The sequence below is a fragment of the Vespula pensylvanica genome, chromosome 20, assembly GCF_014466175.1.
Source record: "Vespula pensylvanica isolate Volc-1 chromosome 20, ASM1446617v1, whole genome shotgun sequence".
NCBI classification, from domain to species: domain Eukaryota; kingdom Metazoa; phylum Arthropoda; class Insecta; order Hymenoptera; family Vespidae; genus Vespula; species Vespula pensylvanica.
The window spans coordinates 36343-52883 of NC_057704.1; the positions used below are offsets into that span (position 1 = coordinate 36343).

The following is a 16541-nucleotide window of genomic DNA, read 5'->3' on the forward strand; positions in this document are numbered from 1 at the left end:
TTATCTATCATTCCCAAATTATTTCGACTTATATATAAATACGAATAATGAAGAATATATTTATATTACATACCCGATTAGTGAGGAGAAAGCACATCAAAACGCCAAGAGACCACCAGTCCACTTCTTGTCCATAAGATTGCCTTTTTAAAATTTCTGGTGCTGAAATTCATTATAAATAAAAATATATTTGGACAATGTAGTTCAAATTTTAAATAAATATAATACGCACGCACGCACGCACGCATGCACACTGAATTACCCATGTACTCAGGAGTCCCACAAAAAGTATTTGTCCTTTGCGTACGATGTAACCACTTGGATAAACCAAAATCTATAATAACTGCATGCCCGTCTTCATCCAGTAAAATATTTGTTGCTTTCAAATCTCTGTGCACCACCCCAGCATTATGTAAAAAATCTTTAAACAAATAATACTTCTTATTATTTTATGATGAAATGCTGACTATTAAACGATAAAATCTGAAATACGTTTCTTAGATTTTTACCGATAGCTAAAGCGACCTCGGCAACATATATTCTAACTACTTCTTCAGGCAAACATCCATATTCCTCTACTAAAGAAAATAATTCTCCACCGCACATGTAATCTGTTACTGCAAAATGTAAATAATGTAAGATGTAATGCCAAAAAATATTCACTGTATATCATAAAGTAAACTTACATATATATAATGTTTTACTACTTTGCCATCTATGGGTAGAATTTACTATAAAGGGATGATGTCCCACCATTCTTTGTATAGCTACCTATAAAAAATAAGCAATGTTACTCTAATTACTTAATTTTATATATATATATATATATATATATATATATATATATATATATATATATATAATAATAGACATGTGCAAAGAGATTATAATACCTCCTGTTTTGCCTGAGTAACAGCATTCTCACTGACAATTTTAGCTTTGCTAATAACTTTCAAAGCAAAAACTTGCCTATTTTCCCGATTTTGAACTTTATAAACTCTTCCATATGCACCTTTAGCAATGACGTCGAGAAAACTATATTCTGTATTTAAAGTCATCTTTCTGACTTTAAATTCTGGTAGAAAGATAGTTTCGGACCTAGGTATTGGCCAGGCCGTTTTAGAAGAACTAAAAAAATCATGTGTATGCTTTTGTTCCAAATGCGTGATACAGTATATTTTTTTCATTAATTTATAACTTAAAAATAAACATTAATTGTCTTGATCTTAATTACCTTCTACAAGAGGTACGTGACCATGATTTGATTTCTACTTGAGAAGATCTTGTTGACCCAGCACAACTTCCACCGATGATGTCAATGAGACTATACTATATATATATATATATATATATTAATTAACAAATTTAATACAGTTGTCTAATGAAACGTCATTATTTCTTTTACATTTTATGTTATGAAACAAAGGAAACAATTATTCAATATTCAGAGGTTAGAACAAATATCACGTAAATACCTGACTAGCATATTTCTGATGGTCGTGGTATTTTTTCTTTACGTTGGAATTGCCCATCCAGTTAGAAAATTAATAACAACTGTCAAATTTAAAGTACAACCGATAGGGAAGAAACAAATAGAATCACTTCCCCACACATCTTTGAAATTCTAATCGTGAACGCGCGCGCGCGCGCGCGCGCATGTGTATCACGATTGCATTAAAATATTCATTAATTATTCGCTGAAAATTCAAATTTTACAATTAGACATATTCTACTATAAAACTTGAATATTTCTTTCATTAAAATCTAACTTGATCTATTATTATAAAATGATAAAAGCATACGATTTAATATAAATGTAATGTAACAATTGTTGTTCGGATATGTTGTAATAAAAACGAGAATGCGTGTTTGTGCGAGTATAAATATTGTAAAATTAAGAAGATATCAATCTGCAAAAAAAATACAATACGATAATCGATATAAATGTATCCTATGATTAAGGATGTGCTTAGTTTACGCAAAGATATGTCAAATATTCCAAAAAATGTTATTGATAAAGTAATACTTGGAATGAAAAGGTAAAAATACAATTATTATTTGTCACTTTGCATCATATCATTTGAATGATCCACGATCTGTAAAAACTTTGAAGGCGATGTCACGTGGAAAGATTTGTTATACCAGAAACGCCATCTATCGAGAGATTATATTAATAAGATCTATAAAAACAAATCGACGAAATAAAATCTATATATACGATAATAGAGTGCGCTTCAAGCACTTTCATTCGCAAAGCAATCATCGACTTTACCATCTGGAAAAATAATTTAATACTTTGCTTTTAGGGAGCGCTCGATCAGTGGACTGATTACGTCAATAGGAGGCAGAAGAGTAAGGTATCGGCCATGGCTTTTTCAAGCTTTAATCGTATATTCGCGAGAAATTTCGCGACTGCAGCAGGAAAGTCTGAAAAAGGTAATAAATTTAAATAATCGAACGTTAGTCGACTCGTTATCTATAATAAACAATGTTCATAATTAAAAAAAACTCTGCTACTAACCATACCGTCCTATTAACATTCAGATACATTTTTTCAATATAATCTTTTTCTTGGCATTAATATTCTTTTCTTTGGTATAAATATTTCTAAACTTATATATATATATATATATTAAATCAGAGATATTCCAAAATTGTTACTCGCATCACCAACGACATGTATTACATAATTATTTTTTGTAGGGGATGCTACACGTTTGTGGAGAAATTTATACATATTCGTTGGCTTTCCAGCCACTTTGTTAGGTTTATTGAATGTCTATCTAAACAGCGATCATCATTCTAAACCAGAATTTATTCCTTATGAACATTTAAGAATTAGAACCAGGGTAAATATATATTTCGTTATTTACAAGACCGATATAAATAAATTTGCGTCTGTTTTATGTCATAAACTTATCATTTAGCGGTTTCCTTGGGGAGATGGACAGCAATCATTGTTTCATAATCCGCACGTAAATGCCTTACCTACGGGCTATGAAGAGTAATAAGAAATCTGCTAGTGCTATTAAAATTTAGATTGTTCGTCGAAAGGTAATATATATAAATAAACAAAACCTTTGTTCCACCAACCTGGAAACAGTTTCAATAAATTAACGAGTTTTTCTCTTATGGGGACTTATTTTTAATTTATATCAAGTACCTAGAAAATAATATGAGAACCAAGAATCGATAAAAAGGAAAGAATTAATAAATTATTATATCGATTAAAGTTTGTTTAAACTTCGATTTAGAATTGTATAGATATGTTAAAAAGTGTAATTCTTTATTAACAAAGATAAAACATATAAAAGATAAAAGTAAAGTCTTTATAATTATACAAGGAATCTTTATATAGCCGATCTATGTAACATACATAGCAATTGAAAATAACTAGTCTATTACTGACAGTTTATAAATATCGTTTTGATCCTTAACAAAATTATATGTTAGATAATTTATTACCAAGTAGTCGTACAAAAAAAAAAAAAGAAAGAGAAAAAAAATTGTTTATATGCAAAAAATGCATAAGGATACAAAAATAATAATACTATACGGATGATTGTTCTCTTATATAATTAAGACTGGTCAAAATTTTATGTTTTTGTGTCATCAGCGCTAAACTTTTTTGTCATCATCCTCTGATGCTGTTGCATGATGGGGCATACAATATTTATGATGTTTTTCTATCCAATGCGATGCTGCGCATTCTTTGGAACAATAATGAGCTTCTAAACAAACTTCACAGACAACTGTACTTATCTTAGAACAATTTAAACAGATTACATCTTCTGGAATTTGAATTTTTATTTCAATTCCATTCTCTTTAGTATCCTCGGTAGTAGATAATTGCAAATCGTTCAAAGGTAAAGCCAAAACTTCTTCCATGGTATTAAATGAAGTTGGAGATATGCTTCGTACGTCTATTATATGTGGTTCAGACGAGATTGCACTTTCGATCGAATCAACTTGCCGATGATCAATATTATCCGTAATATTCCGCTTAGGCGATAAACTTTCTTCTTTCACGTACAATTGAAACTCTTCGAGCCTTACGCCCTTATTCGTTGAAGTAGACAATATTTCAACCGATTCCTCTCGAGCTACTGATACATCTTCCTGATTTTTAGTTTTATTTTCTAAAGTTACATCATCTATTACGCTTTTAATTCCTCCATTATGATCCATTTCATTATCGATCGAAACTGGTTTATTGTCAAATTTGTTACTGTCAATAAGCAATGAATTATTATTTTGCAAAATACTTGATATTGTGTCATTTCTAAGTATACGTTCCACTGCATTTTTTAATGAATGTAAATCGGATTGTTTTTTCAGTTCTACATTGTCTACTCTTTGTGATTTAGACTTTCTTGCTTCTGTTTTCGATGGATATTGTGTTTCTAAATTTACGGACGATGCATTATTTTTACTTGTCATATCTTGAATTAAAATCTTCATTGTATCCGATCGCTCTTGAGATTCCTGTCTTTGCAAATATAGTTGGCATATTCTCTTTTGAGTTTCTATTACTGCCGTTTTATATATATATTTAGCTAGCTTACTTTGAAGCGCTACAAACTCACCGTGTTGGGATTTGTAGCGAATAAATTTATATATTTTCTCCTTCCACCCCATATGAAATAGTTTTAAAATACAAGAGCCCTTATCGTAAATCTCATGCGCTCTACAATCAAAAAAATTTTCTTCCAGGCAGAAAGTTACTTGATCCCATATTTGAAGTAACAATTCGCATGGAATCGTATTTGTTCTTTGCTGTAAATTCTCTGAATTATTAAATTGTATCGTTGGGAGTTGCGTAGACAATGTCATGGAGCATGAAATTTGCGAGTTTTGAATATTCTGCGCCATTTGGATTGGAGGAAACCTTTGTGGTACGTTATATGATAGAGTGATTTGTTGCGGCACTTGTTGGGTATAAGACAATTTGGACATATCTCTTGTGTTGTCGATTCTTTGAGGTATATTTGATTGAGCTGCCATTTGAGATGCGTATTCCGCATTGTTCCTGATAAAACCTTGTAAATTTTGATTTAAATTTAATCTTCGAGTAGTGTATTTATTATTATGTGATTGCGTAACATTCGAATTAGCAGCGTTATAAAATGTAGCTGCTGGTATAAATTGTTGTTGCTGGATCGCACGTTGACCGTAATTATACATTCGACTTTCTTGTAATAATTGCACGTTTTTATACATCGACTGCACCGGCGGTGGAGCGTATAAAATCGATGCATTAGAGTTTTGCAATGTTTGTAAATTTGGTACATTGCATTCTTGATTTTGATTTGAAGCAACAGAAGCGTATACATTTTTCTTTGGTAAATCGTTGTAAATTGCTTGAACTTCTGTCGCTGCTGGGACATGTAAATTCTGAACGTTCGATAAAACGGCTTGCGCAGCGTTATTAGCACTGTTCGATATCTTGGGAACAGGTGCAACAGATGTGGATACGTTATTAGAAGTAGATGTAAACGCATTACTAAAAGCAGATGTAGATGCGTTACTAGAAGTAGATTTGGATGCATTATTAGAAGTAAACGTGAACGCATTACTTGAGATAGATGTAGGCGTGTTATTAGGGGCAAATGTAAATGTTTGAGAGATTGACTTATCGAATACTGTCATGTAATTAGAAATTTCTTGCAATGATATTGGCTTATATTTGGATGATAAGAAACATTTGTTAATAGCAGATGCTGCATATCGTATAACTTTTTTTAAATCACTTATTTTCAATTCCTTACCTAAATTAAGTAATTCTTCGAGAAGTACTACAAAATTTGAATTAAACTGCATATCATTATTTATTATCTTTTTAACTCCGGCGGACGCATTTCGACGACCATTCGACGAGTATTTTTTTTCTAGCGCACGTATACGCATTATACGTCTATAAATAGACATTAAATAAAACTGTATATAAGACAAAGACGGATCCTTATCTACTGCTGCATCCTTAGTCAATTGTTTAATATTGGTACACTTAGATGGCATACCATTATCATTCATGGGCACTGTAGTTTCATTAAGCAATACGTTAGGTTCGTTTACAGACGTGTTAACAGGAGTAGGACACCATCTAGAGCCTAATTCTGCGCTAGAAAGAACCCTTATTTTATTCTTTTGTATTGTTTTTGGTTGCACGAAATTATAAGTAGAATCAAGTGAAGTGTGTTGTTTGAAATCAGTTGTATGAAACGAAGAGTCATTAATTTTTTCATTGTCATTTTGTGTAATAGACGTATTGTTATTTTCTTTAAAAATATCAATCGTTGATTTTGGCAAAGATTCCTCCGCAATTGTTTCTTCATTTGTGTTTGTAGAATTATCAGCGCTTAATTGATTTTTGTTACTCGTAACATCGCTAATGCAAATGTCCTTTACTATTATATTCTGATTCGTATACGCTTCAACATTTTCTTGAATGCTAATAGTATTACCAATGGATCTTATTTTGTAATTTTGATTAATATTCATTTGTAAAAGTTGACTTAAATCTTCGTTTACATCTTGTTTACATGGTTTTAAAATATTATCATCTATGACGTTTTCCTTATATTTGTTAGGATTTTTTTGAATACTTGTAGTAGTTTCGGAATATGGTTTTACTCCAATTTGTATCTCCATACCGTCATCATTAACATTTCTTGTGCAAGATTCTCTAAAATTATTCATTGTGCTTTCTATTTTCTTTGGTATATCAAAGGATGTATTAGCCTCTGAGGTCTTTGAACAATTTTCTCTATCACTAGACTTTTCTAAAATTTTTTCTACAGGAGCATCCGAATTAAGAATTGTATTCGAAATGGTATTTCTAATACACGAACCATCCGAATCTCTATCCAATTGCATCTTTTTGCTACAACTATTTCTTGATATATGACGGATAATTTTATCACCATTGTCATCATTATTATTACTATTATCATCATCATCGACATCATCATTACTATTTTTATTATTATTATTATCAATACTATTACTACCACCACTACTACTACTACTACTACTACCACTACTACTACTACTACTACTACTACTACTACTACTATTAGTACTACTACTACTACTACTACTACTATTATTATTACTATTATTACTATTATTACTTCTTTCGCTCAGTGTTCTTATTTTAATGGCATAATTATTTAATACTTTAACGTTTGTATCATTAAAATTTCGATTAAAATCACGTAAGGCATCTCTTTCTAGATTAATCGACTCTGTTAATTTAGCGGACTCTTTCACGCACTTGTGCGTTGCATTATCCTCTGCCTGAATTACTGGTACCTTTGCGATATCATCCATTGCAGAAACATTAGTAGTTTTAGTAGGTAATTCATTAGAAAGGTCTATTTTAATTTGCTCTTTCACGCACTTGCGCGCAGCAGCATAATCTTCTGTCAGAATAATTGGTACTTTAGAGATGTCATCTATTACAGAGACATTGGCAGTTTCAGTTGGTAATTCATTAGAAAGTTCTATTTCAATTTGCTCATTATTATCGCAAAGCAAAGGAAAATTTATAATATTTTCTTTTTGGATACTGTCGTCTCCATAAAGTTTGGTTTCCACGGTAAATACATCTTTATCACAGACAGTTCGATTGTTATTAAATTCTATAACATTTGTAGCATTTAATATAGTTTCCACTAATTCAATACTTGCAATCTCACAAGTCTTTCTACAAACTATATCTTTGCATACTACTAAATCAGATGTTGTATCTTGTGTTTCCGTCTTATCCAAAAGTACAGACGATTCGATATTTGTACTAACATTCCACGATTTGTTAGAGTCCTTTCTTTGTCTCTTACGTATCCAAGCATTTATTATAGATTCTTCTTCCTCTTCCTCGCTTACCGTGAGGCATTGATCGAAGATCTCATGAAATTTGGCTCGAATCTTTTTTCGTTTTCTCTTATTTGCATTTGGATACGTTTGATTAAAAATATTAGAAATATTGCAATTCTTTTTAATTTTGTCAATAATTACGGTTTCACATAATTCACACTGCCGAATTGTTTTTAATTCGGTTACATCCATGCCGTTACGTACCTTTAAATTATCGTTTTTTTTGTCATTTGAAACAGCGGAGTCAGCCTCCATGGTTTTAGGTGCAAAATAACAACTTTTATCATCGCTAAATTCTTTTTCGCGCAATTCATTGGACTCGTCTAAAATAGACCTTAAGCTTTGTCTATTTATTTGAAGAGGCACTTGTGTCGTATTTGTATCATTACTACCGGAGATTACTCCGTTTGTATTATTTTGCATCGATACTTTTTTACCGGTTAATGCATTCGGCTTTTCATAATCACATTTAAATTTACATCTTTTTACTTTGTATTTATCCGAAGAATATTCTTTCCTTCTTTTAATTTTATGTTTAAATTTACTACCGTGTATCTTAATGCGATTATCAGCTACACGAGGTTTTCTACAATGCGACATTGGAACTATCCGCAATGTACTATCAGCGTTCAACTTGTCATTTCGTTTCTCGGAACATCTCGACGTTTTTTTTATATTTTCCGTGTTATTTAAATCTATCTTGTTCTTATCATCCTTGTTCCGGTTGCATTCATTAGCGTGCAAAAATGGTATGAATTTGTTACGCTTGGCAAAAGCCTGTGTCCCATCCTTATCGCCGATGCTGCGTACCATTTCCTTTGACCTAAAATAGACAATAGATATTAAATAAAAGAAATCGTGCGCGCAACAACCATTTAGTTCCAATTAAATTACTCGATGTTTTTTTTTCTTTTACCGTCTTCGTTGAACGGCGAAATATCGGCGAAAACGCACGACGAATATACAATAAAAAGAAAACATATATATATATGTATATATTATACAAATTTATCTTTGTACGGACTAGTCGAATGGTGTCTCGTAAAAGATCCAAAATGAACTTTCGTACTTGGCGCCAAATCGATACTAACCAACTCGAGGAAATTTTCAATTTATAGGCACACACAGTATTATTAAAGTTGCGAATTATATATAATTTTGTAGCCTGCGCACGTATGAACGAATGAGGCGGCACGCACAAATTGGTTGTAAGAAAAAGAAAAGAAAAAAGAAAACCAACGATTGTTCTTTTAGGCGAATCATACTCGTTGTATCATCGTTATCGCGGACGAAAAAGAAAGAAAGAAAGAAAGAAAGAAAGAAAAAAGAGAGAAAAAACAAAAACAAAATTCATGGAAAATGCCTAACGACTAGAAAATCTATCCATACGTTCGTTCGAAGGGCAAAATTTATTCGGACAGAAGAAAACCTAAGCTCCGCGCGTAACGATTCTTCGATTTACGATCGAATCGTCCATCGATTTGGTTCATCACAGTCTCATCGCATCTCGAAGGACGAAAGGAAAGGACCGGTAGTAGAACGAAAAAAAAGTGCCAAGCACGCGACACCCAAGGAGAAATTTCGACGGACACGACACACGTGAGTAGAGAGAGGACACTTCGCGTGTCCCTTTTGACTCGACGAACGAGCCAACAGGTATAAATAATCGCGACAGGATCGAGATCGTTTCCTCGTCGTCATTGGCCCGATCCTTTCGAATCGTTGACGCCCCCTTGTTCTTAGGAACGTAACAGAACGGTCGATCGTTACCGCCCATGTCGTAAACGCGTACGCATAATCCGCCAATAGCGTAATACTCCTCAAAACGATTGCCTTTATACGCGTTTACAACATTAATCCACAGGAGATCCGAGTACTCGGACGAAATATACGAGTCACGTGTGTGCCGCATTTGCATAGCTTTTATCGTTGGTACAGAGACGCGATGCGTAGGTCGCGACCCAACGTCGTGCCGGTGAGAAAAGTAATTTATACGATCGTTAGGAGAGCTCATTAGGGGCCAAAGTTTGGAAAGCGGCCGTCTTATCGTTAGTACGTGTACAATACTTACAATCGATCGACAACGACGTACGATTTGGTGGTCAATTGTAAGAGAGCTTGTCGTAATCCGCTTCTCGAAAGATTAAGCTTTTCCAGATCACGTTTCAACTGTAACAAATATTGCGAAATATCCCGATTAGTTTCTTTCTTGCGGCTTGAAAGAGATAAGAACGAGATCAGGAAGCAAAAAATTTGCTTTGTTTTATCTCCTTGTTACGAGAGAAGAAGGCAAGAAGGTATACGATAAAAGTTAATCATCGATTACAATATACTCGAACGTCGCATAAATCTTTCGTACGGTTAGAGAGGGAAAGAGAATAGCGAAGTAAAATAAATCAAGCGTCTACCGTTAAAACCCGTAGTCGTTATTGCATCGTACTGTCTATGTACGCATCGTATATCATATTTCAGTCTTCTTCAAACGTTGCGCTCGCAAGTGCGTATAACTCTGCCGTAGGCGTAAGTATATACACGCATGCATACGTATATAAGTGGAGCGATCGAAACGCGTAAAATTTGCAAAGCAAACGTAATAACGAAGTAAATATACAATTTGAAGATACATCGGAATAAGATTAGAATTTTATTTGTTTTTCTATTTGATTTGGTCCGACATGTCAGAAATTATCTATTCGTAGATAACTTGCTATGTCATGGACGCTTGACATTGATATGAACTTTATAAAGGTTATTACATATGTAAATAAAGATTAGTTGACTTTGACTTTGTAAATAAACAGATATACGTGTGTACGATTTACATATAACACATCGTTACAACATCCAGCTGTATGATCGCGCGTTTCTAATGTACATTTTTCTCGAGTTACAACTCGAGTTTACGATTTACGTAAAACTCGGATAAAGATTCGGACTTTGAAAATTTTAGAAGGTAAGATAAAGGAGATATAGGCGTAATTGTAAAATCCATCTTTGTCGGCGATTAAGCGAAAGACATCGGTAGCGTATAAAGACGGTATTGGAGATCCTAATCGATAACGATCCGTGCGTACCTTTAGTTTTCTTCTACGAAGCGTCAGAGCCTTGTCGTAGTCGCGAGTCGCTTTTCGATAACCTTTCTTTTTCTTTGAATCCATAATAAATGTATTTGGCATGTCTAAAAGCAGCGTCACGTCCGTCGAGAGAAACAAGAGACTGTGTCCCGATGAAAAAAGTGACGACGCGACCCTTGTGCTCGGCGAAAGGACGGAAAAGGGGCGCGCGCGCGCGCGCGCGCGTGCGAGAGAGAGAGAGAGAGAGGTTAGGAAGAGAAAAAGGCGGGAAAGTAAAGTGACGGAGATCTTGGCCGAAGGTATGCGGACGTACGAGAGTACTCACCTTTTGAAGCAGCTCCTGCCGGCGAGGACCCGCGTGAAAGAGCCACCATTTTAGTTTGTAGTTGTCGAAAATGATCGGTATATCGTCTCGCGTGAGAGACTTTATCGTGTTCATTGCATTCAGAATGGACGGAGTAATCGCGACGCGTTCCGGCCGATGGAAAGATTTAAGATCACTGTCGTCGAAGAGCGAAATACGAGTTTTATGTAAAGAAAAAAAACCGACTTGATCTTAGATGGCAGCGCATCGTGGACGACGAACGAACGTATCGAGAAATACTAGATACATGCTAGAGTTATAAGGAGAGCCAAGCTATATGCTCGAATACAACGAGACATCCTCCGCTTCTACTCGTGTTTCATTGTTTTAAAAACGTTAATTCGGTTTATGCGATCGCTCCGCCCCTTGTTACGTGCGCTCTAGGAGCACTTCGTGGAACTAATTGCGACGATCCTTTGTTTACTTTTTACCTTTGTCCGAGGAGCTGCGAGAGGGAGAGGGAGAGAGATATGAGAAAAAAACGTCCTTCGTATCTCCGTCGGAACGACGAAACACGAGAAACTTTTGAACCGAAGGATCTGCGAAAAATCGAACGACAAACGACGTTTGTCTCGTTGCGAACTTCACTCGCGTCGAATCTATCGTCGAGATGATGGTCGGTCGGCCTTGTCTCTCCGCATCTCGATCGCATTTTGATCGCACTTTGACGTTAACTCGAAGATGATATTTCGCCGATGTTGCGTAATTCGAAATCCTAGATATCGTCCGATGCTCTTAAGTGTACGCCAAGAAATTCCTAACATCGAAGTGAACGCACTTGGTCCTCGAAAGGAAAGAAGAAAAAGTTTTCTGCGAAAGTGCTTCCTCTTTCCAAAGAAGAAAATATACATAAATCAGGTTAAGGGTTCTCTCTCACGAACCAGATGTTTCCAACCTTTCGTCGTTTACAAAGAAATCTTTCATCCAAAAAGTCGCGAATAAATCGAAGATATAAAAAAATTAAGAAGGGAAGAAATGTAATCGATATGCGTTATTATAATTCACATTAGTCGTACATTATTTCAACTATTCGATGATTTTTTTATTCGTTCGATATTCCTTTTATCGGGATCAAACGACGTAGTCGTATAGTTCTTCCATAAAACTGTTCTAGTTCGTTCTGTAAAAAAATTACTCGTATGATTTACAATCGATCGATCGTTCACACGAATCGAACGAACGTGTGATTTTACTTACGTTTCCGAGGAGACGTTCGTAACCGTATCAGGATCCTTTGTAAAGTGATCTGCATTGTTTTGAGTTAAAAGATAAGGAGGAATCGTATGATTACCAGGAAGTATACGCCAAAAACCGGAACTATCGGTATATTCGATAACGCTATCGGTAGTTATGGTTTTAATCGTTACATATTCTTCCAATTCCGATTCCTTTTCGTCCTTGTGCGATATCTCTGTATGCTCTCGATCATTCGTGTTAGTATTATTGTCGCTACGAAATGTTTATTAAATCGTTTTAAAAGACGACAAAAAAAATGATTACAACTTGGTCTTTCTAAAATAGCTTGGGTTCGATGGCATACGCACGCACACGCGCACGCACGCACGCACGCACGCACGCACGCACGCACACACTTACCTTTCCAAAATGGTAATTTGACCAAGATGTATCGAAGCCCAAAGAAGGGTGCAGAACATTATTAAAAATACAACCCACACTAGTAACCATTTTATTTTACTTAATGTCATATCATTCAATCGCTGATAAGTTTAAGAAAGCTGTCACGAGTTTTCGATCGGTTGTTTGTAGCACACGCGCCGCGTGTGTCTATTTCACTTTCGATTAATCGATATAATCGTGCTCGAGTCGTCCTTTACATAGTTTGTATTTTTTTTTTAAGCGTAAATTATACGTCAAGCTGCGTACAACGAAACTATTATATTGAAAATAATCGATATATTTAACGATGACAAAATATATTCCTCGTGCGTGCGTGTGCGCGCGATAAAAATATCGTAGAATTATGTTTCAAATAATTTCATCTCGTAATAACACATGTTTTATCGTTATTATTATTATTATACGAACACGTATAAAACGTCGTATCGTTAAATACGATAAGTCAAATCTCGATCGATTTATCGACGAGCGGCAACTGAATATCTTCAAACGTTTGCGAGTACGAATACGCTAGATGTCGTACGTTGAAAGTTTTATTATCGACTGGGTGGGTATACGTATGTAAACCCACGATATACGAGCCATCCAGCGTTCGACGAAAGAAACAGAGAAATTTAGTTCGCGATCTAATTTCAGGATCTTGTTAAATATTGTGTTTTTGATCGATCGTATATCCATGTCCTTGACATTAAAGGAGGTAATCGACAAGTGTTCGAAGTCGTAGAATACGATTAAAGATACATATTTACGAATGTTACGAAATATATGTGCATATGTGAGTGCGCGCGTGTTTATATGTATATGCTGAAAGGTGCGATGGAAACATAACCTCCTTCTGGAATCAAAAGAAATTTGCGGAGGAAATTTTGTGACATTTCCCATTATGTGCGAATTTAATCCGTGTTAATTACAAATGTTGAAAAAATTGATCTCTGAAAATATCTGGGTATACGATGAATTTAATAGGTATATAAGTATACCTAACCTAATAAAAATGCACAAAGGTTTATGCAGAAAAGTTTAAAGTTTTGCGTTCAGTTACGGAATATAGAATCATGGGAGGATACACGGGATTGGTTAGAATTATTCGTCGACGTCTGGTTTTAGGACTTATATTTACGTTGTCGCTCACTTATTGCGCTTTTTCTTTATTTCGCAACGAGGTAAGCCCCTGCTTCTTCTTTTAAGGTTAGCGTGTCTTCGCGCTCGTACGATTAATACGACGCGAATGGATAATTATATCCATTACAGAGAAAATCAACGGAGTTGGATAGCGATCTCGATGATATGGAGGCAATGATAATAAATGATAACAACGACGATATGATTTCTGACGACGACGTTCCATCTCAACAGCTGAAAGCATCTGGTAAGCCCCAGTCGTGGGGGATGGATGTTCCGAACGAAGGAGGCAACGAAAATGCGTTAGGTATAGATTCGCCGTCTAATTTGAACGACAGTGATACGTCTGATCGACCATGCCGCAATTCTATACAGGTATTTGCAAAATGTTACCTCGAAACGCGTTACTTTATCGAGGCAAAAAACGATGAAATCACATTTCAGGGCAAAGTATTAATAGTGGACGAGCATGGAGTAGTTTGCGCCAGGCACGAACTTTTGTCCAACGGTTGCTGTAGCAGGGAACAAAAGCAACCGTCTAAAGCGGAAGAGACCGTGGTTACGGCTGTGCTTAAGGAAAGATACAGTTGCAAGACGTGCAACGCTCAAGGATGCTGCGCCATTTACGAATATTGCGTTTCCTGCTGCTTACATCCTGCCAAGGTATTCCTTCGTAGGGTTGATCTTTGTATGTTATTTCTCGTAAACGTCTTTATTTCGATACAGACATTATCATTATCATTATGTCGATAGCATATAAAGGGAAAGAAGGATATCGTAGAAAGTGGCAAAAATCTTCAAAGGACAAAGGATGACGATGCGATAAAGGTGCGCCTTCGCAACATGGATCGATTTCAAACTTGCCTCGCCGCCTGTCGTACTTCCAGTGCCAGCGTGCGACACGAGAACACCTATAAAGATCCTCATTCGAAACATTGTTACACCGTTCAACCACCTTATAATCATCAACGACATCGTCGTGATATCAAGTCATTGAATAATAATCGCGACAACGACGGTGTTGTCGTTACATCTTCTTCTGTCGTGCAATTGATTACTCCTGACCGAGTACCGATAAATTTCCTTTCCTATCGTCGTCGAACCGTTTCAACTTGAGAGAATTGTTATTGCTTTAAGAATAGTTACCGCATACGTAGTTACCCAAACGTAGACGAGAGAGGTCGTCTACAACGAGGATCGAGCGCCGCGTACGAGCGTGGATTTAATTTTCCAGATATCCTTGTACGTTAAATTCCAATCAGGGTATCGTTTTTTTAAAGTCGTCAGAACCTCATTTCGAATTCGTTTCTCTATTAGATTTTTGGCCTAGACGAGTGACATTGTTTATCATTACTTGGACCCGAACTTTGGATGGAAAACAAAATAGATAAAAAATTAAAAACTCGTGACATATCCACGTACCTCGACGTAGTAACAATCGGAGGAAGCGTAATGGCAAGAAATGGCTTTTCTCGATCCGTTGGATCGATTACTGTCGGATCCGTGTACGAGCAAAGGATGGAAGAAGACGGTATCGCCGGATTTCATTTCGATGTAGGATTTGTCCATAGATGGTAAATTCTTAAAAACGTTAAAAAAAAGAAAAAATGACCATTGCGCGAAGTATGCAGGGCGAAAATCTTACCAGGGCGATTACCTACCAGAATGCCGTGATAAAACTTGTTGATCGTATTCGGTTTCGAACCGGGAGGATAATCGTGCTCGTACAGTTTGTCGAGCGCATGACTTCCAGGCATAACGTAAAGGCAACCGTTTAAACGACAAGAAGGCTCTATCGCGGTCCACGCTGCGACCACCTTGTCGGCTGGCCGGAAAGGGAAATAATAAAGGTCCTGATGCGGTGGATGTCTAGAAAAATTGTTGGAGTTTCGATCGGATCATGTGCGATACGACGAATCGCAATACAACGTAGGTATAAGCGACAAAGCATTAGAGATTCTTACGAGCTCGAACCCAATCCCACGTCCGGCGGTTTCGCTATTAACATGCTGTGCATGGCCATTATATTAGGACCCGTGAAACACTCGACTATATCCAACAACTTGTCATGTTGGAGATATTCTTGAAAAACTTCGTCGTGATTAATGTCTTGTATCTTGTTGACCGATTTCTTATCGATTATATCCCGCATAATCGTGATGTTTCCTGGATCGATCTTCTTGGCAATGACGTCGTCGTATCTAGAAAACAGGAACTACATCCTTTAAAAATATCCTCGATCGGTCGATCGTATTCCTTTACCTCTTGGAACACTTGTCCAATATGTATTGCGGTATAAGATCGGAGATGATTAAAAATCCATTTTTCTCGTAGAACAAGCGTTGGTTGAAAGTCAAGCGGTCGTTGTTCTTGGTAAAACGGAATAGCGTCGGTAAACCTGCCATTCTTTATAATCCCTTCGCTATCGGGAAAATATCCTAAATGAGCGTCAAATCTGGAAGAAG

General features: G+C 35.8%; 6 protein-coding genes across 10 annotated transcripts in view; 2 read left to right on the forward strand and 4 right to left on the reverse strand.

Annotated features, from left to right (window-relative positions):
- LOC122635880 (serine/threonine-protein kinase S6KL) overlaps window positions 1-1650 on the reverse strand; it is a 33917-nt gene extending 32267 nt beyond the window's left edge. For 2 of the 4 annotated variants that reach the window (XM_043826576.1, XM_043826575.1), the window contains exons 1-7: window positions 1476-1650; window positions 1235-1329; window positions 894-1128; window positions 687-771; window positions 510-617; window positions 263-421; window positions 74-162 (exon numbers count right to left, since the gene is read on the reverse strand). In XM_043826576.1, the coding sequence (XP_043682511.1) occupies window positions 74-162; window positions 263-421; window positions 510-617; window positions 687-771; window positions 894-1128; window positions 1235-1329; window positions 1476-1532 (828 nt within the window). In that variant the 5' untranslated portion in view covers window positions 1533-1650. The remainder of the gene's footprint in view (window positions 1-73; window positions 163-262; window positions 422-509; window positions 618-686; window positions 772-893; window positions 1129-1234; window positions 1330-1475) is intronic. The other 2 variants (XM_043826573.1, XM_043826574.1) reach the window with 2 other exon arrangements.
- Window positions 1651-2309: 659 nt separating this feature from the next.
- Window positions 2310-3132, forward strand: LOC122635986 (cytochrome c oxidase subunit 6A1, mitochondrial). Its single transcript, XM_043826750.1, has 3 exons — window positions 2310-2436; window positions 2704-2849; window positions 2928-3132. Exons 1-3 carry the CDS (start codon window positions 2367-2369, stop codon window positions 3006-3008), a joined length of 297 nt encoding a protein of 98 aa, XP_043682685.1. The 5' UTR covers window positions 2310-2366; the 3' UTR covers window positions 3009-3132.
- A 345-nt stretch (window positions 3133-3477) lies between these two features.
- LOC122636089 (MATH and LRR domain-containing protein PFE0570w-like) lies at window positions 3478-11723 on the reverse strand. The gene is made up of 4 exons (XM_043826967.1): window positions 11278-11723; window positions 9950-10047; window positions 7090-8701; window positions 3478-6948 (listed from the first exon to the last, which is right to left on the reverse strand). Exons 1-4 carry the CDS (start codon window positions 11389-11391, stop codon window positions 3619-3621), a joined length of 5154 nt encoding a protein of 1717 aa, XP_043682902.1. The 5' UTR covers window positions 11392-11723; the 3' UTR covers window positions 3478-3618.
- Window positions 11724-11941: 218 nt separating this feature from the next.
- On the reverse strand, window positions 11942-13262 carry LOC122635927. Its single transcript, XM_043826647.1, has 3 exons — window positions 12913-13262; window positions 12514-12765; window positions 11942-12436 (listed from the first exon to the last, which is right to left on the reverse strand). Exons 1-3 carry the CDS (start codon window positions 13020-13022, stop codon window positions 12427-12429), a joined length of 372 nt encoding a protein of 123 aa, XP_043682582.1. The 5' UTR covers window positions 13023-13262; the 3' UTR covers window positions 11942-12426.
- Window positions 13263-13784: 522 nt separating this feature from the next.
- LOC122635938 (phytanoyl-CoA dioxygenase, peroxisomal-like) lies at window positions 13785-16528 on the reverse strand. 2 transcript variants are annotated; one of them, XM_043826676.1, is made up of 6 exons: window positions 16339-16528; window positions 16041-16277; window positions 15738-15945; window positions 15499-15657; window positions 15237-15402; window positions 13785-13806 (listed from the first exon to the last, which is right to left on the reverse strand). In XM_043826676.1, the coding sequence occupies exons 1-5, from the start codon at window positions 16479-16481 to the stop codon at window positions 15262-15264; spliced, it is 888 nt and encodes a 295-aa protein (XP_043682611.1). In that variant the 5' UTR covers window positions 16482-16528; the 3' UTR covers window positions 13785-13806; window positions 15237-15261. The 2 variants fall into 2 exon arrangements, with proteins under 2 accessions (XP_043682611.1, XP_043682610.1); XM_043826675.1 differs by lacking the exon at window positions 13785-13806 and having other exon boundaries at window positions 14770-15402.
- On the forward strand, window positions 13852-15192 carry LOC122636173 (SREBP regulating gene protein). The gene is made up of 4 exons (XM_043827145.1): window positions 13852-14117; window positions 14206-14451; window positions 14521-14739; window positions 14830-15192. Exons 1-4 carry the CDS (start codon window positions 14010-14012, stop codon window positions 15190-15192), a joined length of 936 nt encoding a protein of 311 aa, XP_043683080.1. The 5' UTR covers window positions 13852-14009.
- Window positions 16529-16541: the final 13 nt, after the last annotated feature.

Bases quoted from the DNA above. Each gene is read 5' to 3' on its own strand.
- LOC122635986 (XM_043826750.1), top strand. From the start codon at position 2,367: ATGGCTTTTTCAAGCTTTAATCGTATATTCGCGAGAAATTTCGCGACT. The intron at 2,437-2,703 runs GTAATAAATTTA...TATTTTTTGTAG, and splicing joins AGCAGGAAAGTCTGAAAAAG to GGGATGCTACACGTTTGTGG. The intron at 2,850-2,927 runs GTAAATATATAT...CTTATCATTTAG, and splicing joins ATTTAAGAATTAGAACCAGG to CGGTTTCCTTGGGGAGATGG.
- LOC122636089 (XM_043826967.1), bottom strand. From the start codon at position 11,391: ATGAACACGATAAAGTCTCTCACGCGAGACGATATACCGATCATTTTC. The intron at 10,048-11,277 runs GTGAGTACTCTC...TATTTGTTACAG, and splicing joins GGCAGGAGCTGCTTCAAAAG to TTGAAACGTGATCTGGAAAA. The intron at 8,702-9,949 runs GTAAGTATTGTA...TGTCTATTTTAG, and splicing joins TACGTCGTTGTCGATCGATT to GTCAAAGGAAATGGTACGCA.
- LOC122635927 (XM_043826647.1), bottom strand. From the start codon at position 13,022: ATGACATTAAGTAAAATAAAATGGTTACTAGTGTGGGTTGTATTTTTA. The intron at 12,766-12,912 runs GTAAGTGTGTGC...AACATTTCGTAG, and splicing joins CAAATTACCATTTTGGAAAG to CGACAATAATACTAACACGA.
- LOC122636173 (XM_043827145.1), top strand. From the start codon at position 14,010: ATGGGAGGATACACGGGATTGGTTAGAATTATTCGTCGACGTCTGGTT. The intron at 14,118-14,205 runs GTAAGCCCCTGC...TATCCATTACAG, and splicing joins TTTCTTTATTTCGCAACGAG to AGAAAATCAACGGAGTTGGA. The intron at 14,740-14,829 runs GTATTCCTTCGT...TTATGTCGATAG, and splicing joins GCTGCTTACATCCTGCCAAG to CATATAAAGGGAAAGAAGGA.
- LOC122635938 (XM_043826676.1), bottom strand. From the start codon at position 16,481: ATGGCAGGTTTACCGACGCTATTCCGTTTTACCAAGAACAACGACCGC. The intron at 15,658-15,737 runs GTAGGTAATCGC...AACGTTTTTAAG, and splicing joins AGTTTTATCACGGCATTCTG to AATTTACCATCTATGGACAA. The intron at 15,403-15,498 runs GTACGTGGATAT...TCACTCGTCTAG, and splicing joins CCGATTGTTACTACGTCGAG to GCCAAAAATCTAATAGAGAA.